At 51.4% G+C, this 23,533-nt stretch overlaps 8 protein-coding genes across 8 annotated transcripts; 5 read left to right on the forward strand and 3 right to left on the reverse strand.

Moving 5' to 3' along the window:
* Positions 1 to 201: 201 nt before the first annotated feature.
* On the reverse strand, positions 202 to 1,678 carry An18g04140 (uncharacterized protein; the record flags this gene model as incomplete). Its single annotated transcript, XM_001398835.1, has 3 exons — positions 202 to 1,300; positions 1,363 to 1,424; positions 1,493 to 1,678. 3 exons carry the CDS (start codon positions 1,676 to 1,678, stop codon positions 202 to 204), a joined length of 1,347 nt encoding a protein of 448 aa, XP_001398872.1.
* Positions 1,679 to 3,463: 1,785 nt separating this feature from the next.
* An18g04150 (uncharacterized protein) lies at positions 3,464 to 5,027 on the forward strand (the record flags this gene model as incomplete). Its single annotated transcript, XM_059745755.1, has 3 exons — positions 3,464 to 3,772; positions 3,841 to 4,104; positions 4,155 to 5,027. The coding sequence occupies 3 exons, from the start codon at positions 3,464 to 3,466 to the stop codon at positions 5,025 to 5,027; spliced, it is 1,446 nt and encodes a 481-aa protein (XP_059602918.1).
* Positions 5,028 to 5,658: 631 nt separating this feature from the next.
* An18g04160 (uncharacterized protein) lies at positions 5,659 to 7,612 on the forward strand (the record flags this gene model as incomplete). The annotated part of the gene is made up of 3 exons (XM_001398837.3): positions 5,659 to 5,817; positions 5,894 to 6,107; positions 6,159 to 7,612. 3 exons carry the CDS (start codon positions 5,659 to 5,661, stop codon positions 7,610 to 7,612), a joined length of 1,827 nt encoding a protein of 608 aa, XP_001398874.1.
* Positions 7,613 to 9,267: 1,655 nt separating this feature from the next.
* Positions 9,268 to 11,315, forward strand: An18g04170 (uncharacterized protein; the record flags this gene model as incomplete). The annotated part of the gene is made up of 2 exons (XM_001398838.3): positions 9,268 to 9,496; positions 9,544 to 11,315. 2 exons carry the CDS (start codon positions 9,268 to 9,270, stop codon positions 11,313 to 11,315), a joined length of 2,001 nt encoding a protein of 666 aa, XP_001398875.3.
* Positions 11,316 to 11,861: 546 nt separating this feature from the next.
* An18g04180 (40S ribosomal protein eS19) lies at positions 11,862 to 12,981 on the forward strand (the record flags this gene model as incomplete). The annotated part of the gene is made up of 4 exons (XM_001398839.3): positions 11,862 to 11,891; positions 12,423 to 12,486; positions 12,552 to 12,612; positions 12,693 to 12,981. The coding sequence occupies 4 exons, from the start codon at positions 11,862 to 11,864 to the stop codon at positions 12,979 to 12,981; spliced, it is 444 nt and encodes a 147-aa protein (XP_001398876.1).
* A 668-nt stretch (positions 12,982 to 13,649) lies between these two features.
* Positions 13,650 to 14,332, reverse strand: An18g04190 (uncharacterized protein; the record flags this gene model as incomplete). The annotated part of the gene is made up of 3 exons (XM_001398840.1): positions 13,650 to 13,679; positions 13,791 to 14,023; positions 14,149 to 14,332. 3 exons carry the CDS (start codon positions 14,330 to 14,332, stop codon positions 13,650 to 13,652), a joined length of 447 nt encoding a protein of 148 aa, XP_001398877.1.
* A 461-nt stretch (positions 14,333 to 14,793) lies between these two features.
* On the reverse strand, positions 14,794 to 16,986 carry An18g04200 (uncharacterized protein; the record flags this gene model as incomplete). The annotated part of the gene is made up of 4 exons (XM_001398841.3): positions 14,794 to 15,336; positions 15,387 to 15,887; positions 15,941 to 16,239; positions 16,290 to 16,986. 4 exons carry the CDS (start codon positions 16,984 to 16,986, stop codon positions 14,794 to 14,796), a joined length of 2,040 nt encoding a protein of 679 aa, XP_001398878.3.
* A 4,856-nt stretch (positions 16,987 to 21,842) lies between these two features.
* On the forward strand, positions 21,843 to 22,991 carry An18g04210 (uncharacterized protein; the record flags this gene model as incomplete). Its single annotated transcript, XM_001398842.1, has 1 exon — positions 21,843 to 22,991. One exon carries the CDS (start codon positions 21,843 to 21,845, stop codon positions 22,989 to 22,991), a length of 1,149 nt encoding a protein of 382 aa, XP_001398879.1.
* Positions 22,992 to 23,533: the final 542 nt, after the last annotated feature.

A 23,533-nucleotide genomic window follows, 5' to 3' on the forward strand; every position in this document is an offset into this window, starting at 1 on the left:
ATATTGATTGAACGGTTCAGTGCCGTTCTGCATTAGCAAATCTGGGAACTCTCATCTCGTGAGTGTCATTACCATTCGTAAAATACATTAAAGCCGCTTTTCTCCAAGAATTTGTCCCACTCATATCACCTATGCCCCAGTTCCTTTTGTAAATGCAACTAGCGGTCTACAACTAAGCCCAAACTCAAGTGCAAGTCACCCTCACAACAAACTGAGCATCAGTCCCATAACAAGACCGGAAAGACCGGTACTGGGCGACACAAGAGAGATTCCAGCGTTGGTAGAGGGGCTAGGAGATGAGGAAGAAGAGGTGGAGTTAGAGCTGGAGGTAGTCGACTTCTTGGTCGCCGTGACATTGACGTTGTAGCCGGATTTGGTGTCATAAGGGTAGGGGCTGGTGTAGTTGTATGTAGGCTTAGTGTTGGCGTAGGTCTCCTTCACAATATCCAGGATGCCATGACCAGCGGAGCAGGTGGCGTTAGTCAAGGGGTTGGGCCACACAGAAGAGTACTTGGAGTATATGCCAGCAGACAACGGGCCGGGGTAGGTCTCGTTGACATGCAGGTTGGTGGTGTCAACGTTATAATTGACATAGCCAGTCTTATTCGCAACAATCTCCAAGATGTTGGCACCGCAGTCCCAGCGTCCAAGAGAAGGCAAGCCCCAGTTCGCGGAGAGGGAGGCGATCACAGAGTAGTGGGTGTAGAAGGTATCATCCGTGGTACCCTTCAAGTGGTCAGGAATGACACCACCCAAGAGAATGCTGAAGATCTTGTTGTGCTTAGCGTAAGTCTCGTCTTCGTCAAAAGTCAGAAGGAGCAGAGTGTCATTCATGAAGTAGGAGTTGTTGAGCAAGGGAGTAACCCAGGTGCGCTCCCACTTGGCGCCAAAAGTAATGTTGGTGTCGTGCGCATCATTAGTCATGTTGGGAGTAACGAAGCCGTACTGAGGAAGCTTGTGGCTGGCCAAGTCATCCTCAAAGCTGGTAAAGTTCTTGATCTGGCGCAGACGAGTGCTGTTCTCGGCGATCGAGTTGAACAGGATCAGGGGGTTGTGTTTACGCACATAGTCGTTGGCGTAAGTCTCCTGGTTGGAGTAGTTGAATCCCTGGAATCCGGGGTAGGGTTGGTGCTCCTGGTACTCTCCCCAAGAAATGCTCTTGGTGTCGAACAGATCGGCAATGGTCGACACGTTGGCGGGAATCTGAATGAAATCGTCATTGTCCATGCCGAAAGTGTCTCCAGAGGCGGAGGCGCAGTAGTTCGGCTCAGAAGGATGAGTGACAGCGTGGAAGTTGGTCCTATGAGCGTTCAGTATCAGCTTCTAGTCTAGTCGGTCTGATTGCCTGAGCCTAAGACTTACAGTGTGATTCCCTGGGAGGCAAGCCACTTCATATTCTCATCGGCGGCCGCATCCGTATAGTCCTGAATGAGATGACAAGTCAGAGAAGGGTACACCCAAATGTGATGGATTTAGAAAGTCTGGCACATACAATGTTCTCGAGCCAAACCTGAAAGAAGCGGTTGAAGGCAAGACCCTGAACGTTAGACACCGGCGAGTACGGCTTGATGGTGGCAGCGTCCTTCTCAATTGCAGAGAGGGAAGGCTCCGACACGTTGGTAACCTGGGCATAGGCCACGGAGGCCGCCGCCAACAGAGAAGCAACAGTAGCCTTCATCGTGAATTGACTTTCTCTGACGGTAGTAAGCTGGCGATCGTCAGGTGAGAAGAGACAGATGGGGAGGATGATCAGCAATCAACTACGAGGGAAACCTGCAGTACGAAACGAGTGGGTTGCGGCCTCTTATACCGCCAGGGAGAGGAGAAGAGCGGGCGTTGGTACTACGACTAGAATAGCAGGCAGCAAGGTGAACGAGAGCACGCGAGACCATGTGCCCTTTCCATGGGCTGACAGCGCAACTATTTGGTACCCTGGCAGTAAAATGCGTATCCACCCAGGTACACGATAACGACTACAGAGTGACAGTTGAGAGAAGCACGCGGCCAAGGCGGATGTTCCTATTCGATGACAGTCCGCAATTCTTGGCTCTGGGCGAGGATGAAACTAAGTACTAGGTTAGTAGTAATAGTTGAATGACTGTCGACAGCAGGATTGTTCCTAAACCAAGGCCAAGACCAAGGTGCCGTCGTCCGATATTGTTGGGAGTGTGGTACGCCCGAACCTTAGCAAGTGGGGGAGATGGATACGAGATCCGACTGAATGTTACTAGGCTCCTCTGCATACCTCTTCTTCATCATGTGCGGAGTACTTGCGGGGGGGGTGGGGGGGGGGAGGTAAGACAACACCCAGCAGACGCAATAAGAACTAGTCAACTAACTATTATATCGGATGTACTCCGTAGTAGATATCTCCAGCCAGGGATCTCAGCTCCGCCGGCACTAAAGCTTCCCAGCGGCTTGGCACCGCAACCCCAAGCGGGGCGCCAGTGCCAGTTGAGGGCCGCACGTGCACCGCTGGCTGGCTCTGTTTGTTTCGGGGCGCCGAACACCCTGCACTAGCGTGGTCAAGGGCACTGGCCAGGAAGTCTTTCGGCCCTGGATCATAGGCCAGCCAACCAGAGTGAAATGGATGTAATTATGCTCGACCCTCGTGCAGCAGATGGAACGTCCATTCCCCTTCGGAGGATTTTACTAGCAGGAGCTCCATGTCGGTTAACACCGACACAACATCACCTTTCAGGGCGCCGGGGATTGTGGTCGCATGCCACCTTGCTCATGCTTGGCACATAGTATTCCCACACCTGGCTGAATCGATCTCTGCTCTCAGCTGTTGACAAGAATCCCAATGCTGACTTCAATAATAATAAGTAGGGTATGGTAGGGTTGCATTCGACTCATTCACGAGGCTGACTTCCGTAGTGAGACCGCAGGCTGCTCGGCTTGTGTGATGGTCTCGAAGGTAAGGGGTATAAAATTCATACCTATCATGTAGTCAAGTGATATGCTACCTTTTCTGGCACAGGGAATCGCAGTGGAGCCGGCAAGCAGGCGGGAAATTGAGCAGATGGACTCCTATCTTGCTCTATTCCTATCGCCATGTGACCATGCATGCTCTCTGGATTCACCGGATGCATTGATATGCTTTCCCCAGAAGACCCGACAAAAAAGGGCATTATATTGCTTACGGCATTTGCAATCGTCCCTGAAAATCCTTGCTAGTAACGACACATTGTTGGTCATTGTATGCACATATTCAGTAATATTACCAACCTCATAGTTAACAGGCTTCTTTATAAGGGCTTATCATCGGTCAAGTCACGTGCTTGTATTTCAACCTCGGCTGTTTCCCTTCCGAACGGACAACCGACTGAGCTGGAGCCGTCAACGGTCCTACTATGATTGTCCACAGTGCGACTTCGAGGTTGTCGCCTTGACTTTCAACAACCTTCTCCAAGCGCCCTTATCGACCCTCCAGATCTGATATCCCGACAATGATTCAACGATGAGTTCTACAAATTTCGCCGCTGCCCAGGAAAGGGTTCTGGAACGTCGTCGTCTCCGCGAAGCGGAAGCTCGCGCCCGGCTGGCGGAGCAGCAGCGGACGTCGCCGCTCAATCATCCAACCCTTCAGAGACTCCCTTATCCTCTGAATAAGCTGCCCCAGTCAGGTTTCTCGCTATGGAACGCCATCAGAGGCCGGGAGGGTATCAGGCCTGCGTACCGCGTCGGTCAGGTCGACGCCGAACTGTTAGATGAAGAATTACTGGGACTGTTGAAAGGACAGGTCGGGGACGCATTGAAATATTACGGGGTTAGTCTAGGTCCGGATAGGATATTGGGTGATCTATCGTGGATGAAGCTAACGCCCATCTGTACCAGCCTCAACTACGTGAAGACTGGTCTCACGAGATTCAATTCGCCCTCCGTGCGATCCTTTTCAAGCTCTCGATATGGGACCACGATGCCTCCTATGGCGCGGCGTTACAGAACCTAAAATACATTGATAGTCGCAGCAAAGGACCTGTGCATTCGGCTCCGACAAAGTGGCAGAAATCCCTATATGGTCTGCTTACGGTCGGTGGCCGCTACGCTTGGGGCAAATGGGAAAGCTGGCTGATCAACCAAGAAAGCGGATACGAAGAGGTAAGTATTTAGGTTTATCGGATCCTTGTGCATGATTCTCACAAATGCAGCCATCTCAGGAAGTACGCATGCTCGCCCGCATGACAGACCTCGTTTCCGCCTCTCATTCGATCGCCGCGTTTGTCTCCTTCCTTGTATTCTTAGTGAATGGCCGATATCGGACCCTGGTCGACCGCGTGCTTCGTATGCGCTTGATTCCACCTTCTGCACAGGCGAGCCGTGAGGTGTCATTTGAATATCTTAACCGTCAACTTGTGTGGCACGCGATGACCGAATTTCTCCTCTTCCTTTTGCCGCTCGTGGGTATCAGTCGGTGGCGTCGATGGCTCTCTAGACTGTGGCGGAAGACACTGTCTACCCTCAAATCGGGCAGCGAGGACGAAGAACAGACCGGAAAGCAGGGAGAATTGGCTTTCCTCCCAGAAAGGACTTGCGCTATCTGCTACAAAGACAATAACCCCACGTCCACAACAGAGGGTGAAGCCATAGCCGCGTCAGCCTCGTCGGGAGGTATTGTTGGGTCAGCCCAAACGGATATAACTAACCCCTATGAAATTATACCCTGCGGTTGTATATATTGTTTTGTCTGTATTGTACAGAAGCTCGAAGGCGAGGAAGGAGAAGGCTGGGTCTGTCTACGCTGTGGCGAGATTGTGAAGAAATGCAAACCCTGGAATGGCGATGTACTGGAAGAAACGCGACCCCAGTCAAGCTCGGGAAAGATGGTGGGGTTTGCGGTGGATGGCGATGACAGCGGCGCGGACGAACTGGTGGCGGGGGATAGCACTGGGAAAACAAGCCCATTGCAGGAGGTGACGTCTGATGAGGCGCTTCACCACTCAAGTCAATGGTCGACCATCGAGAAGGATGCACTGGAAGAGGTACAAGATGAGGAATCAGAGACGAACGGATCAGTACAGTAGAGATTCGGCATCCTGTTTGGAGGTCACTGAGGGTAGCATTGCATCGTCTGGCACATAGCCAGTTTAAGTCCAGTCGTTGGTGTCATGCTATGGATGATGATGACAGTTATTGCTTGGAGTTGGCAATTAATGGAAGATACCCAGCACCTTATGCTCCTCTCAACCTCTTATGTGCTCACAAACAGTGCAGTAATAGTAGACATATCCAGTAGTCCACTCACTGTATTCTCTACCTCTGGACCATCGGCGGTGATGGCTGGCCCACCCTTCACAAGCAAAACCCCCACCCAAGCTGCCCGACTGCTCGAATCACAACCAGCGGTTCCTCCCCCCGAGCATCAAGTGCAGCTAATCAGATCGAGGGTGATTATACCGCGGATCGTGTCTTCCCCGCAACGGACTGCTCGCCGACTGAACCGGGGCACTCGCTCGCCGTACCTCCGAGTCTCCAGGCGAACGAGGGGCTTCTGGAGTGCAGAACGCACACTTACAACACGGAGCTCGGTATAGCCTCTCGTCACCCCTCATCCTCCATCCCCTCCATATATGGGCCATTGGCCAGTGCAGCTGTTCAATCCCTTCTGTTCTCCTCTAGTCCTATTCTCTCTTTCAACCTTCCAGACTCTGCACAATGGACCCCGCCAAACCTGCCGTGTCATCCACTTTGGGGGAGGCCAAGTACCTTGAATTTCCCTGCGTACCAGAGGGCACAAAACACGAAGATGGTACCCCCGTCTTGAACCGTTGGTCTTCTACTATCACCAGGGGCCATGAGTTCCCTGGCGCGAAGGTCTGTATTCAGTTTTCTTGCCCGTTGCTCTCCCCGCAGATTCTGGACGAGTGTTGACCTCGTGTGAATTGGACAGGCTATGCTCTACGCGGCAGGCATCCCCGATCACAATGCCATGACGAAGAGTCCCCAGGTTGGTGTTGCGTCTGTGTGGTGGGAAGGCAACCCTTGCAACATGCACTTGTTGGACCTGGCCAAGACGGTGAAGAAGGCGATCACGGACCAAGGCATGATCGGGTGGCAGTACAATACTATTGGTGTGTCGGATGCGATTGGCATGGGGAGTGAAGGTTGGTGCTGAACAAACGTCAATATTCTAGCCCTTTCTAATAGGATGTTAGGTATGCGATTTTCTCTCCAAACCCGTGAGATCATTGCAGACAGTGTGGAGTCTGTAACGTGCGCTCAATACCATGACGCCTGCATTGCCATCCCCGGATGCGACAAGAACATGCCTGGTGTGGTGATGGGTATGGCGAGACACAATCGGCCCTCGATCATGCTCTACGGTGGTACTATCGAGGTTGGGTATTCCCAGCTTCTTCGGAAGCGGGTAAGCGTTTCGACGTGCTTCGAAGCGGCTGGTGCCTACACATATAACACTCTCCGTCAGCCGGATGACGGAGGTGATACCAGCAAGACCAAGGACGAGATCATGGATGATCTGGAGAGGCATGCCTGCCCGAGCGCGGGAGCGTGTGGTGGTATGTTCACGGCCAACACCATGGCTACGGCCATTGAGTCCATGGGTCTCTCCTTGCCCGGCTCGTCTTCTACGCCTGCATCTTCCCCAACTAAGATGCGTGAGTGTGTCAAGGCAGCTGAAGCCATCAAGATTTGCATGGAGAAGAACATCCGTCCTCGGGATCTGTTGACCAAGCGGGCGTTCGAGAATGCCCTGGTCATGACTATGGCCCTGGGAGGTAGCACCAATGGTGTGCTTCACTTCCTGGCTATGGCCCGCACTGCCGGCGTGGACCTTACTCTGGACGACGTTCAGCGGGTCAGCAACAAGATCCCTTTCATTGCGGACCTGTCCCCTAGTGGGAAATACTACATGGCGGACCTCTACGAAGTCGGAGGCATCCCGTCGGTTCAGAAGTTGTTGATCGCAGCTGGTCTGCTCGACGGCGATATCCCCACCGTGACCGGCAAAACTCTGGCCCAGAACGTCGCATCGCACCCATCTCTGTCTGCTGACCAGGTCATCATCCGTCCCCTGGATAACCCTATCAAGGCGACGGGCCACCTCCAGATCCTGCGAGGTAACCTTGCACCCGGTGGTGCGGTTGCTAAGATTACCGGCAAGGAAGGGCTCCGGTTCACGGGTAAGGCGCGCGTGTTTGACAAGGAGCATCAGCTCAACGAGGCCCTGAACCAGGGCAAGATCCCTCACGGCGAGAACCTGGTTATCGTAGTTCGTTACGAGGGCCCGAAGGGTGGCCCGGGAATGCCGGAACAACTGAAGGCCAGTGCAGCGCTCATGGGAGCCAAGCTCACCAACGTGGCACTGATTACGGACGGGCGGTACTCTGGCGCTAGTCACGGATTCATTGTGGGGCATATTGTCCCTGAAGCTGCTGTAGGAGGACCCATTGCCGTTGTTCGGGACGGCGATGTGATCACAATTGATGCCGAATCGAACGCCATCACCATGGATGTATCGGATGAGGAGGTGCAGCAGCGTCTGCGGGAGTGGAAGCCCCCGGCACCGCATGTCACACGAGGTGTGCTGGCCAAATATGCCCGGTTGGTGGGAGATGCCTCGAACGGAGCCATGACGGATCTATTTTAGGGAGTGGACTGGCATGAATGGTCCAATTCCCAGTTTCTCAATGATTTATTTATCTCTCAAGGTGTATCCATACTATAACCCAACTTGGCTGTGGAGACTTGTCCAATGACGCAGCTGTCCTGTCATGGTAGTACTCTGGAATAGTTTGATACTATGTACACATCAGGAATCAAAACAATGAATGAAATCGAAAGAACAATGATGCCTGGCTGGCCCTGTATTCTTCAAAAAGGATCATTTCTGTATACAATCCTCCGATTCATCTACGAAAGATGGTCTCGTGTTTGGAGCGGCAAGAACTCCGGCACCCGAGCGACCTCATGAGGACTAGCGCGGGATGAGTCAGCCACCGAGCTGCAGCGTGACGCCATGAGTGGATGTGAATCACCGCCGGCAAATTTGCGACGAACGAAAGTATCGCAGATCCTCCACGGTCTTGCCTCCGACCCTCTGACAGGCCTGTTGTTTGTCGCCGCTCCCTGTCGTTATCCGCCACCATTTCTGCTTCTCTTCCGGATTCCGCTCCGCGATTCCAGCCCGCCTGCAGTTACGCCAGTTAAGGTTTGCGTTCCTCAGTCGCAAAGTGTGGTTGCGATTTTCTATTGCTGGCGCTGCACAGAAGCTAGGTATGAGCGCGCCCGCCGCTGCCAAACTCCGGCCACCATCACTCTGAAACTCGATGCTGTACTCTCTTTGAGTCTCTTGCACAACTGGCTTTTAGGTGGCGTTGGGATCAATAGCTGACCGGCCTCGCAGTTCTTTTGCGACATCAGGCGCATCATCCTCCGCATCACCGTCCCGCCGACTGGAATCTCCGCGTCAAAAAGCTCCATGTGACCCGGAGGTTACTTGGGTCAACCAACAATTGAGATATCGTCGTCATTCGGTTGGAAACAATCCTTAAAACAAATTAGGCCGTCCTCCTCCTTGCTTTGGTTTGAATAAAGACCTGGTGGATCTGTCAGATTGTTCGGAACCCCCTAGGCCCAGCCAGCAGACCAACGTGACAGATACCCAGCATTCATTGGTCCAAACCATCCCGGGGTACAGTTTAAGTCGTGCCTAAGAACAAGCTCTCCTTACCTTCAAATTAGTCTATTCCAGACTCGTTGCCTCACAGCGCGCTATCGTTGGGCTTCCCGGCTGCTGAGTGTTTCGATCGACCCGCTCCGTTGCCTCACTATCGATCCCGGAGACTCTCCTGACCCGCCAAAGAGGTGCCGTTCTCTCGGCTCGTGTGAACTTCGACTCGCATTCCAGAACGGATCCGCCTCGCTCCCGATCGTTGGTCCCTAAACTAAGGGATCCCTGACACTGAGTGTTAAGGCCTGGGCGATCGGTGAGCGGTAGAGAGGTTCCTGTTTAGGGGCGACGCAGCTTCGCGCCTGGACCATTCGGTAGTCATATAAGTATCCCCAACATTGTCTTCGTCGCCGCCGGGGATGGGGTCGACAGATGTCCCTCTAACCTCCCCTACCACCTCTCGGTCCGGTCTTGTGGATCTTGGTGCTTCTCTGCGTCTTTGGGATTCAACTTACACTGCCATCACAAAGTCTGGTGCTTTTGCTTCACTCGCTCGTCTTTTTCAGGCATATAGCTACGATGGCACGGTGAACTGGGGAAAAGTCGTCTTCTTGACTTCTTGTTTCGTCACCATGGTGGGATGCGGTGTCATTTCTTCCGTCCTGCGCCGCAAGGCGTGGGGACAAGTTTCAGGCAAGGCACGTTTTCGTCGAACACGCAAAGGCTTCTCCAAGCGCTCTGAAGGGATGGTCACTTCCTCAGATGAGGAAGACTACGATAGCACAGGGTCTCTACGCCATGGCACTGAAGGCACGGTTGCTGAGAAGACGGAAGTGCCTCAACAGAAGCAGAGCGAGAATGGTTGGTACTACCTCGGTGTTTCAATATTATATACTGACATAAACAAGCCCACGATACAGATCCAGGTCTCCTGAAGAAGCACTCATCATACCTATCATACACAACATCTACTGCAACATACCCTTCTATCAGAACGTTCTTCCGTCCGCATCCTCAAAAGGACAAATTGCCCACCAAGCCCTCGCCGATTCCGTTGTTGGTTTTTGTGCATGGCTTGGGTGGATCTCTTGCGCAGTTTAATCATTTGCTTACGAGTCTTTCCAATGTCGGACCTTGCTTTGGGATCGACCTCCCTGGATGCGGCTTATCGTCTTTTTCGCCCACTTCTTGGGACGCGTATACTGTTGAAGCGCTGGCAGAATTGCTTGCTACAGCCATTGAGCAGCATCGAGACAAAGAGGCAGGCCAAGGAGTGGTTCTGATCTCCCATAGTCTAGGCTGTTCGCTGTCAGCACTGTTAGCGTCCTCCACGTCCTTGATAGGCGCTGGTCTGCAAGAACATATCCTCGGTCTCATTGCCGTTTGCCCTCGTGCTGGGCCCCCGCCCCCGCATGATGTCGCCAAATTCCGTCGGCTCCTCCACGTACCCAGCCCGATCTTTGACCTCTGGCGCTACTGGGATCGGCGGGGCGGCTTACATAGCACCAGCGTGAACAGGCTTGTCGGCGCAGCAGCAGATCCCGATACCAGAGGCCTTCAAGTCCGCTATAACAAGCAAAGCAAAACGGCCGTGTGGAGACGAATGGCATGGGGAACACTGCCTTCGTACGACAGCAATGGCAAGCCCATTGGGGGCATCCCAGGCGAGGATGTTTGGGCGGGTGTGCGCACGCCCGTTCTCCTAGTGGCTGGTGAAGCAGATGCGGTAAACAAGCCTGCAGAGCTAAAAAAGATCCTGGAGTTCTTTGGCCGAGCAGGGTGTAGCGTGGATGACGATGCGGATGGAGTGTGCTCCATTCCCGATGCATCCGAAGTTCACGATACGATGCCGGCATCATATGATCGGCGGGCACACGAAGAGGAGTTCGGGGTGGAACCACAGATTGAAGAGAAGGAGATGACAAGTGAGTCTGATCGTCCGGGATCTCGGCGGTCGGTCAAGACTGTTGTCTTGCCTGCTCCGGCGTCTCATGCACTGATCTACGACCGTGCAACATACCGCACTCTCGCCGGGATCATCCAAGATTTTCTCAGCCAGCACATCGATAACCGCCTCAGCATGGGTTGGCAGCTGCAATATTTGAATACGTCCGGCAAATGGGACGTGAAGAATCTGGCCAAGTGGAAGAAGGTCGCACCAGTGTCGGAAAGAATCGCTGACACCTTCGCGGCCCTCAAGATGCTCCGGGAGGTGGACGAAGAACACAATCCTGTTCTGTTTTCTCAAGCTTACCGCGACAAGATCTATGCCGTGATTGATATCAGCTACGAAAATCCGGTATACAATCCCGCGTCGATGGAGAAGGGCGGCATCCACTACCACAAGCATCCCACGGTTTCAAAGATCCCCCCTACTCCCGACGAGGTTCGCGATTTCATCGCTCTAGTAGACCGACTACAGAATGAGATAACCGAGAAGATGGAGAAATCCGGCAATCCCGATGGCCCACGTCCGGTGGTGGGAGTCCACTGCCACTATGGATTCAACCGCACGGGATTCTTGATTGTCTCATACTTGATCGAACGGCGCGGATTCAGTGTGCCGGAAGCGATCGAGGAGTTCGAACGGCGACGTCCACCAGGTATCCGCCACGAACACTTTATTGATACCCTATTTGTGCGATACTGCGTTGGGCTGAAGCGGGCGCCCACGCTGTAGGAAGACTGAGTTGGGTTTAGCATGAAGGCAGGCGTTGGCCAGGATGATTTCGGGTTATTCTTTTTTTTTTTCCTTTCCTTTTTTTTTTCTTGTAATGGAGGATAATGGGTTTTCCTGATGAATCACGATAATTATACCATAGACTGTACAGTAGGGATGGAGATGAAATAGAGAAATGCGTATGCTGAATATGCTCGTTATCTAGTTGCTAAGTAATCACGGATCTACATTGAACTAGAATAAGGCATCAACTGTGTGCCTGAACGCACGACCCCAGTCACATGACACGATACTAACTCACCGCCCATGCCAATTCTGCCCCAGGCACCAACTTAGGGTACGGCTAACCCAAACAGGCTAAGCGAAGCGCCCACAGCCAACCGAGAAGCACTACTCGCGCAAAGTTGTGTGCGAATCCGAAATTTCGAGGCTTTCGAAACCTGACCCCGACTCCCCTTCAACGACGACAACGACCGACCCATCCCCCTCCACCCCTCCCTCGTCCCTCTCTTCGATTCCCCGTTCGAGGTTCAACAAGTCGCAAAAATGGGTGGTGTCACCGTTCGCGATGTCGACGTAAGTCATGTCATGTCAACTTTTGGAGATTGGTTGGTCGGTGCGGAATGGATGGGATATATGGCATGGCATGGTATGGCACGGCACGATCAGGACAAAATGAGAAGAAAAGAACGACAGGAATGGGAAATACACATGGTATCGGCATTCAACGGAGCAGAAATCGACATTTTGATATCGAATTTGGGCGCATGCAGCAAAGCAAGCAAGGCTGGGTACATATACTCTGGGCATGAGATGTGATGAGTTTATGGGCTTGGAATGGGAATACGCAATGCACGACTACCACGATTGTGTACTCCAGCCATATATTATGGAATATGGGAATTCTGGATGAAATGGATGTTATGGAGTCAGGAACGAACTGGAATTCCTGCCGCCGCGACACGCAGAGAAATGTCCAGATTTGCCGATACGTGCCGTGCCATGCTATATGCCATATCATGCCTGAATGCGCACCTGCCAGACAATCTTCAATACACGATGCCTGTGGACGGATCAGCTAACAGGTTTCCTTTTCCATGGTTATAGGCGCAGAAGTTCATCGCTGCTTACTCTGCTTTCCTGAAGCGTCAGGGAAAGCTCCCCATTCCTGGTTCGTGCACACCGGATTTCATCGAAAAGTCGTAACAATCAGATCAAAACTAATACGGTTATTAGGATGGGTTGACACTGTCAAGACCTCCTGCTCTAACGAGCTCCCTCCCCAGGACGCCGACTGGTACGACAACTGCCATTGATCCAATACTTCGAAAAAAAAAAAAAAAAAAAAACAGCGTGATTAATAGAAATCTGCAATAGGTACTACGTCCGCGCCGCTGCCGTCGCTCGCCACATCTACATGCGCAAGACCGTCGGTGTTGGCCGTCTCCGCAAGGTCCACGGTTCCACCAAGAACCGCGGCTCCCGCCCCGCCCACCACGTCGATGCCTCCGGCTCCGTCGACCGTAAGGTCATCCAGTCCCTCGAGAAGATCGGTGTCCTCGAGCACGATGAGGAGAAGGGTGGCCGCCGCATCACCCAGAGCGGCCAGCGTGATCTTGACCGTATCGCCAAGACCACCGTTGACGAGGAGGAGGACGAGGAGTAAATTAGTCTCTCCGGATGCTCGAGCTAAAATAATGAAAAAGTCCTGATGTTACTCTTTTTCTCCGAACCCTTACCTTCTGTCTTCCCTACCTTCCTGGCACACTCCCTATCGAAAGCTGAGCCAGGCTAAGCTTCTTTGCTTTTCTTTAACTCCCCGTTTGTCATTGTGACACCAAATCCCGCGCGGGATCTGGGGGTTCACAACAGATAACGGGGCCATCGTTGGGGGGGTGCGTTGGGTTAGATGGGAAATGGAATATGGGACGAATGAGTGGCTATGACAGGGAGAGGATGACTTGACTACTACTACCTTTTTCTTTTTATCGATCAAATGGTTGTTCCTGCGGGCATAAAGGACAATTATACATGGTGTAGATCTTTCGCCTATTGTATTGATAAGGTAGACTTCCTCTCCCGATAGATGTATAGAGCCACGTCCCGAACGATATAAGGGACTGAAGTATACAGCCCTCAGCTACGTCCCATTGCACCACATCAAGAACAATGCAATGTATACAACCATATATAAAAAAAACCAACTATATACACCATGCAATGCCCATTCATGTCAACGAGATAACCCCAACTTATCAACATCTATACTCTTCCTCCTCCCTCTCACCAACCCAATCCTAACCCCATAACCTACTCCTCCGCAGTACCAAGTACTCATTTCTTCCCACCCTGCGCCGTCGGATCCTAAACACACAAGAGATACACAGTTAGCCAAACCATATACCCCCCAGAAAAACCAAACAAGGGACAAAGTATAGAGAATGTGGAAGAGAGAGGGGGGGGGGAGAGACATACCAAATAAACCTGATAAAACCGCATCTTCTCAACCTTCTCATCAAACACGACCCTCCCGGCCCAGGGCACCTCAATCTCATCCTCCTCCTTCCCAGCCTCGACATCCTTCCTGAGCACATACCTCACCGTCCCATATAGCATGAGTTCTCTCTCCGCACCGAAATACACCCGCTCGGGGGTGTGTTTGCGGCGCGCGACGTGCGTCCAGAGACCGTGTCTCAAATTCAAGATCTCTAGATTTAATAATTCATTGTTATCAATCAGCCCCATGTAGTATATAAGAATCAAGGTAATTTGATTTGATTGTTTTAAAAGAAAGAAAGAGAGGGTCGCATTTATTGTGATTGCGATTGCATACCATCCAATCCCTTGGCAACCTTCGAGCCCATAATGAGCGTCGCATCTTCCGTGAAATTCGTCGCGTAGTCGTTGTGGAGGGATTCGGTGTCGCTGATGCGGTAGAAGTTCTCGAGGAAGGAGATCATGGCGGCGCTGGTGGGCGGGCAGAGGGAGGGGGGTGGGGAGGTGATGGTGTAGGTCATTTTGAATTTGATTTCTTTGGATTTTGGGAGTTGAGTGTATGTATGGTGTTGTGGATGTGGATGTGGTGTACGAAGGTGGGTGGGTTGTGAGGGGGTAGGAATTGGTATACTTTTATTTAATTAAATGGATGCTGCTGCATACATCGGTGATGTAAGTAATAACTCTAGTGAGGGGAGAAGGAAGAAGATCTGTCGGGCCGATGGATGGGACTTCCGATGGTGGATGGGATGGCGTTTATCGGATCCGATCGGTTTGGTTATGGTATCCGGCTTGGCTGAGGGGGAGTTGTTTTTTCTTGCGTAAGGTGTTTAATAGTATAACTTGGCTAGTCTTTTCTTTTCTATCTCTATGTGGTTTACTTCGGATGATTCGTGGTGAGGTTTCATTACTGGTAATATTGGTGGACTAAACTGGTCCTATCCAAGTGCTGCTATGTACTTGTAGTAAACGTAACGGCCCATCACGCCTTCCGGCTATCTACGTCTTTCTCAAAATCCTCCCAGCTCGCTGCATCGGTACCGTTGGGGCGACTGGACCGAATGAACGAGTTGTCGACACCCTCGATCTCTGCAATCGGGCGAACGATCTCGATGTCCGCGTTGTATCCCTTAGAGAACCACTTCTCCGTAAGGGCCTCTGCGCCCGCCTCCTCAGGGGTGCGGTAGAGGTGAGGGAAACGAGCCTGCATTATCTTCAGAACGGTCGATGAGATCCGGTCGACGCTGTCGCAGTGACGGAGCTTGAAGAACTCCGCTGGCTGCGCGGCACGCATCTTCTCCTGCATGGCCTCCGAGTACTGACCCACGGCAAAGAGCAGCAGGTCGTAGTGCATGAGAGACGCCTTGCCGTGGTACGAACCGCCATATTTGGCGCGGTTGTAGAGACCAGTCAGGGCGGCGATGGCGCCCATGCAGCCGGTACCGTAGTCGGAGATGGGGAAGGGGGGGACGACGGGGGTGGAAAGGCCCATGAATTGTCCCTGGGCCCACGCGATACCGGTAACCTGTTGCAAGTTAGTGATATAGCTCGTGTTAAGTTGCAGGCAGCACTTACACAGTCGGCAATCTGCTGCCAGCCAGGACGGCCGGCCCACTCTCCTTCATAACCGAAGCAATTCTCATTTACGTAGACAATGCCCTTTCCGCGCTTCTCAGCCAGGGCAGCAAGAGCATTGGCGCCATAGCCCAACTTATCAAGTGCACCTGGGCGGTACCCGTCCACGACAACGTCGGCATCGGCCACGAGCTCCTCGAACTGACGGCGACCCGCTTCGCTCTTGAGGTCCAGGTCGGCGGCATGCTTGCCCATGTTGCCGTCGACTTGGAAGAAGGGTACATCGGACAGGTTGGGGCTGGTGATCTTCAGCACATCCGCGCCGTATTCGGCCAGGATGCGTGCAACAGTAGGGCCGGCAATGATGCGGCACAGCTCTAGGACCTTAACACCTTCGAGAATTCTCTTGCTTCCGCTGCGGCTGGCTGGGAAGGGTGTGGGAGGCAAGTCTCCATTCAGACGGCTAACCTTCCATGGTGGTTGCTGGACATTTAGCGCTCCCTAGTAGCTTGTCAGCGTTGCTTTAGCGTGTATATGGTAGGAGTCAGTCATACATGTTGGGTCTGCTTGAAGTCGTCATACTTGAACGCGGTGACACCCGCCTGCCGTCGCTCTTTGTTCATTTCCTCCAACTCGGCTGCGCTATACTTCTGCACGTGGCTCTCGATGACCTTAATGATCTCCTCGTAATCTGTCAGGTCCGGACGCTGCCCTTCCAGGCCAATCATGTTGAGCGTTGTGGTGGCCTCCAACGAGCCATGGATGTGGAAGAACTCATTGTCGTTCTTAGTCTTATAGAGATTGGCGGACATCCGGCGATAGCCATTGGATTGGGCTGCGAGCAAGTCGGTATCTATGTCTGGGTTAGTCTTAAGTTGAACGTGCTTCAATCGGCCAACTTACCCTTGAGTTTCTTCTTCACCTCGGGGTCCAACTTGGACAGCCCGTCGACCTTAGCCATATAAGCCTGGCAACCAAACGCAGTCGCCCGTTCAAGACTTATTTTAACGTTGCGCTTCTGTTCAGAGGGGCCGTAGCGAAGGTCTGCAATGGCACCGGCCACGGAACCCTCAACACCCTTCAGGGCAGCGAGTGTCTCGGTTTCCTTGAAAGGGATTGGAAAGTAAACTTCATCGTGTGTTGAAGAGAAGGAAACGGCATCTTTGCTCTCAGTCACCTCCTTGGGCAGATTAAGATCCTCAGCTTGATCACAGAGATAAGAAAAGATGCGCCCAGCTTCGCGAACTGGTGAATAGTCCACAGCGGAAGATCCCACCATGATGTCAGTCAGTACTAGGTGGAGCTTCGTGAGTAAATGTGCAACAACGTTCTTCGTCAACTGCGAATGTAAATTGTTAGCGCGGGTTTCCACACGGCTGTCAGTTGCACAGAATAGTTGAGGTGAAACTTGCCTTTTAATAGGCAGATTTTCGGCACGGCTGGGGCCTACTCTGATGGCAGTGAATATTGCGCCGGGAATATTCCGATGTTTGGTCCGTCGGGTGAACGTGCAGTGGTGAACGCACGGCTGTGAGTGACTGCACAGCTGTGAACGCGCAGATGTGGACCGATCGGTAGGTGAATAGGCACAGGAAATCATTATGCTTGCTTTGAGAGGCGAATTATGGGCCAGAATAAGGGCAGAGGGACGAACCCCGCAGAGGGGATTCCGAAAGGTGGAACGGCTTTGCAAGATGCACTTTTCGGATGCGGCGCCGATAAGATCGGAAGCGGAACCCTCCGGCTCTGATGTCGGCTGAGATAAAGCGTTGATCGTCAGTTTATCTCGATGGTTCTGGCGTATGTCATTCTTCTAGTTGAGGTTTAAGGGATTGGCTATTTATGGTGCATTGTACTAGAGTTCCAGTGTTGTAGTTTCTGATGCAAATACTAAGAGACAATATATTTAGTATAGGCAATCAGCATCCCTACTCCGGAGACATGCTCCTTCCAAATCACCCCTCAATTGACATTTTTATCGAGAAGTGAAACAAGAGACTCAGTGGCCTATCCATCTAGACTCAATTGTCATGAATTACGTAACTATCCTGGTATGCGATTGCGAGTTGTGCCCCGAGCACTCCTAGTCAACTCCTATCGCCTGGTATATTGCCATATGAGAGAATTGCGCATATAACTGAGTAGTAGTATATTGGCAAGGCTCACTTCAACTATCGATTTACCAGATGCACAGGCTACTGGGGGAAAGTAGAAGGTATTCTCATATTATGCTGTGTGCTATTAGCAGACAGCATTCTGTGTAGCTAATTCGGCTTATATGAATCAGTTGATATAAACCCCTAATGCCGGAAATTCGTAAAGCTTTAACAGAACTTCATACCAACGTAGCCAATTGCTCCGCAGACGCTTGAAAGATAGTTCTGTGTGATAGAAGTATAGTAGGAGATACCAATCCAACGTCTCCCAGTGAGAGACAGGTCTAGTTTCTTAGCTGGTCGGGGTATGCAACACAATAACAGGGGATGGGACTGTCAAAATCCGCTCCTACTAGTGCGCTCTATGAGTGCTTTCTCAGGTTATTATAGACAAGTTAGCCGCTCGGCAATCTGGTGAAAGATTAGAATTCCAGGCGTGGCAGCTTAGCGCATCACTTATAAGCTCCACTCAGTAGAACCACTGCGAGTAGTTAATGTGAGACGCGATTCTCATAGTGACAGACAGAGACAGATCCTGTTTCGAGGGACTTGCCTCAGTAAAAGCAGCGTGAGAGATGATCCCCTGTGCCCTTTCCCCGGTGTCTCTATGGTAGACCGCAGGAGCTGGAATCAGCTACACTGAGTATATTCTTGATATTTGGCGCTCCCAACATCCCGAATCCCGAACTGTAGACCAAAGTAACGGTCAGACAACGGTCGGGTGCCTGACTTTTGCGCCAGCTTGACCTCTTGCAGGGTATTGAAGGAGTGTCATGTTTTCCACCATACCAGAGAGGTCTGGTTTCAGCAAAGGTATAGTATTCTGGCCCTTATAATGCTGCATGGCTGCGGTACTGACTTCCTTCGCTCAGCTAACTCATGGGCTTCCTAAGTTCGCTGGAGTTGTATTGTAAGCCAAATATGTAGAGTTGAGTTTGTAACACATTAAAGTCACTCTCTCCTCAGTCATTCAGAGTGAGGGACATTGGAATGCAGGATCGAATGGTCTCACCTGGTTGGAATACCAGACGGTGATCATCTGCCAGTGCAGCACGGTTAGCATTTTAGGTGCGAATGACTACTTATGAGCAGCAGGTAGGTTGTTTTGAGACACGTGGAAGTAATATCAATAAAAGGAAGCTGTACGCTTGGATCCATTGTAGTTTGCGCAGTGAAATGAATGCAAAAATGTAAAACTAGAGAGTGTTTCTGTATCAATTTCTTCTGTGATATTGTCAAACATGCAACTACACGAAAGGTTATGTTTACGGAATGTTTGTATAAGCTTAGAAGTTCCGTAAGTGCTCCTCGGTATCAGAACGATTCGTAGCACCGGAGAACACTACACTGGGCATCTGTTAGCCACTCTTATAGTTATACTGTACATATACCCGAAGACTACTGTATAGTTGCAAAAGTGTGTTGTATTGTGTATGTGACAACCAATGTAGAATTGGCTATTTAAAATGGCCTGGATTTTAGAGTGGCACAGATTCGCCACAATTTATTATTGTGGTCTGTGGCTGCGGCAGATCCTATGGTCAGAAGTAGATCCCGCAGATTGCCTTTCCACTATGGGTCTTAAGGGTTGCCTTTTCTCTTGTGGTTGTGAAATAGTCCGGGCAATCGAAAGTTCTATGGCATTCCTAACCAATATGCATAGGGGTGATAGATCATACCAATCCCTATTGTTTAGGGGGAAAGGGACAATAATAGACCATTACTATTTATTTAGATGCGGCGTTGCTGGGAATAGTCTTTCTTTAGCCTCTAGTTTATTGAGTCCACTTCTACTAGGATATAAATAACGTACCCACTATGCAGCAGATACCTACTCTATTAGAATATATCGAGCATCCTAATACACTATTAAATAATGTTATCCACCCTGACAATATGCCAGTCAACGTGTAAAGATACTCTGTCCAAAATCAACCTCAACGGACGGAGGACCATCCCCCGTCACTCCTCATTCAAGTACGATTGGTGGGGGCGAATGTTGATCGCATGCGGCACAAGCAAAACGACATTAAAACCAGAGAAGAAAAAGCAAAGCAGAAAAAGGCCCGAGCGGAGATGCATAGACATCACGAGCCCGTCTCAGCCAGTTAGCGACTGTCCATTTTCCCCCCCAACCGACATCCCAACCAGCCTGATGTGGCCGATGAGGACATGACACCCCCGTACTATTCGATGCAAGCCTGCTGCATGAGCCAAACAAAAGCAGACAGACAGTCTAATGAACGTCGACATATCAAGCAAAATGTATATGATGCAATGACGGAAACACTGGGAAAGCATCTAATGGGCCCAGCGGTTGAAGAAAGAGCCCAGGAAGTAGATACGCAGTAGAGGATTTTCGCTAGTCAATCAATTAGATGCCCCTCTAGAATCACGTTGCCAACCCGAAAATTGAGAGCAATCCCGGTGCAACCTAAAATGCCCAGTTCTACCCTAATTCCCGCACACAAGGAACAGTCCACAATTTTTACACCTTCTACATTCTTACATTTTACATTTAGGCTTCTGCAAAAAGTCTCTAAAGGGTGGGATGCACACAGCCAGTCACCACGGCGTCCACCTGCGCATGTGCGGTGCCCGACAACCCACGTGCCGTCATCATGGAAGGTTATCGCGTACCACAAAATCCATGAAGGATAATCCAGTCGTAGGGTAAGAACCCTGCAACCAACCCTCCGTGACGCGGGGAGGGGTGCACGGGCACGAGGCACCGGCCTTGATATGCTCGATGGAAACAAGTGGAAACGTTTGCTTTCCCATCTGCTCTTTAAAACCAAGGAAGTGGAGATGGTGGTTGTAGTATACGTCCTATTGAAATTACCTCATTGGGGGGTGGGATTCAACCAACTTGTGGTCGGTTGGGTTTTGGGGCGGGTATCACAGGCTTCGTCACCGACTACTCTTTGGAGCCTGGAAATGTGTGTGGTTGACGGAAGTATCTAGGATGGAGGGGGAGGGAATGGAGGGAATCATACTGATTGATTCGTAAAAATAAACCCCCATGAGCCCAAGAATGGAGTGGCATTTCTGCAATAGTAGTAGTATCTACAGAGTACTTACTATCTACTACTTCTCGGTAACTTATGAACAGTGGGTGATAAGCCGGTGTGTGGGAAATGCATCAATACGGTAAGATAACGCGAGAATGAAAACCAGGGCCGATTGCCCCCGGAAGCTCCCGGCGCTGTCTAGGGCGGGCCTGAGGCTGGCAACCAATCAGCCGGGCCACGGGCTGGACGGCGGACTGCTTGCGTCGGTAAGAAGGAGGTTCTGGGTCTGACAGGATGGATAAGGGGAACTTTGAATAAGTCAGTCGATGATAAGAGGGTCGTACTGGAGACATTCAAGGCCGTTCCATCCTTAAAGGAGGTCGTCATCCCACACTAACTTAACTAACTACTTAGTGACTGTGTATCTCACCGGAGAGAGGGGGTTCATCAAATCAATTTACCTCCTTTTCGAAGGAACAAAATACCGTACCTTTCAAGCCTGGCATTTCCCTCATATTATTTTATTTTTGATTTATCTGATTTCCAATCAATAATACCTACGGAATACTTAGTCCTTTTTTTATTTTCTTATTTTTTTTTTTACTTGCCCCGAAAGAAGGCGCCTCCTTCCCGGCTGACAGACATTCCATTATTGCTATTCTTACTACTATTGACGGACTGCAACCACCACTCCTTGCGTTTCCCCCCTCCTTCTCCTCTCCGTCTCATTTCCTCCTTCTACTTGCCAAATCTCCTTCCTCTCCTCTCATCCTACTACTCCTAAATCTCAAAGAACTTCCCAAGGCTTTCTGACCACCGCCCCCCCGGTTCTTGTTGGCTTGATCATCCTGCCCCTGGTTCTGCTCGTCTCGACCTGTCGCGTCATCCTCCCTATCAACTCTCCTGCCTAGTAGTACGCTGAGTTAGCGCGTCGCATCGCATCTACCCTGCATACTACGCCTCAGCGTTGCGTCTGCACAGCTGTCCCGACTGTGATCTACCTTTGCGAACAGTGCACTGTGAGTACCAACTCTCAAAGAAAAAAAATCCAACCAAATTCCTTTGATCTCAATTTTCGGGTTTCGTTCCTTATTTGCCTCCAAACGTGTGAATCTTATACTTCCCAACTTGTTCTTTCGAGTGTGGGACTTAGTCATCTGTTCCATTGGTTGGCCTCATGCGGTGATTGGCGGATGGTCCTCTGACTCATTTGATAAGCAGATTAGCCACCCTCAGGTCCCCCCAAATAAAAGAGTATCTAGATCCTCTCGCTGGTCTCGATCATCACCATGGCTTTCATGAATACCACCTCCAGCATTGCTATGGCCCTTGCTGGCAAGACGGCCTCTGTCGATATTCCCAAGCCGCGCTCCGGTTTTACCCCGGGCGGTCGTGACTTCGCTCGTCCGGGGCATCCTGCCATGTTGCCTACTCCGCCCAACTCCATTTCCCCCACTTTGCCTCCGCAGGGCTTCAGACGCCAGGGCGCTAATCACCCTGGATACTCCCCGCTGAGCTCCTCGCATGTGGAGTCCGATGTTGACCTCGGAGATGCCGCCGATCATACGAACAACTCGCATGAAGCCCGTCCGTCGGCTCAGGACCTGGACAGCACTGGGGCTATCACGCCGGGAATGTTGGCCAAATGCCATCTCCCGGAGATCATGCTGCAGCATGGCCCTTTGGCTATTCGCCATTTGATGGGTTATTTGACTACTAGCGTCCCTGGATTCTCAGGCATCCCGCCTGCCAAAGCACGCAGGCTGGTGGTCGCTGCGCTGGAAGGCCGAGGGAGCGAAGACAAGAATGGTGGCCGTGATGGTGATGTTATCTTCGAGAAGGTTGGCTGGGGACGCTGGGATGCTCGCCGTCGTGGTGAGCCTTTGCGGGATGCACAACACCTCAACGTGTCGCCACCCTCCAGTATCTCCAACTCTTTCCCGCAACGGGGCATGCAGATCCCTACAAAGCGGGGAAGCATTCAGCCCTATGGCAGTAGCGTTACTGGCGACTCCGCTGTCTTCTCCTACTCGGAGATGGACTACGGTGGACATGATATCAGCATGCTGGAACATGAGGCTGACAAGATGTCACTCGACGGAAACGAGCGCGAGTACTGCTCGTCGTCTGAGGCCCCGGACGACGAGATGCAGGACGAAGACTGGGGCGAAGAAGACATCACAGACGAGGAAGACTGGGCACAGATAGGTGCTGATGCGCTTCGCGCACGATCATTGAACGCCTCGGGAGGCTTCGTGAATGGAACACATAATTCGCCACAGCTGCGCGGCGGAGGACCTGCTGCGTCGTCGCTGGCGAAGTCGGCACCGCGCAGATTACCGGTTCAACAACACGGCTTCACCCTCCCGGAGGGTGTCATGGGTGACCGGGAAGAGCGTGCCGCAGTTGAAGCCCTTCTCCGACTCGGATCAATGTAATCATATATATACTCTTGGCGGGTGTTTGTCAAGGACAGTCCGTGTTCTTGCAACCCTGCAACGTCTCTTCGGAGACTTTGAGGCTGGTCCCATTTCTTGATACATACTTTACGTTCTACGATTACTTTTCTTTGTTGTGAAAGAATACACCAGCAAGCTGGACGACGTTATTGATACGACTGGTTCGATCCTGACGATGCATTGGGTTTGGGTTTCTGGGAATGACCCCGGCGTTTTGGCATTTATTCAAACAACATTCACATAATGACATCGGCCTGGTACAAGGTTGATGAACCTGTTGCCTATCAGGCGTTCTTGGGGGTGCGCTTCAACACACATACTGGTACCCCAGACCACTCTCCATTCTTGCAATTATTGAAAAATGGTTGTTGCATGGCAACAAACTGCAATGGACTACTTCTATCCATTCAATCCATATTGTTTATATGGTTTTTTGACGGCTCGGTATTGATAGCTGGAGCCTGCCGAAGTGAGGCATTAGACATATTTTTTACACATAGAGATAATAAATATACGGTCTA

This window comes from Aspergillus niger (assembly GCF_000002855.4).
Source record: "Aspergillus niger supercontig An18".
Classification (NCBI taxonomy): domain Eukaryota; kingdom Fungi; phylum Ascomycota; class Eurotiomycetes; order Eurotiales; family Aspergillaceae; genus Aspergillus; species Aspergillus niger.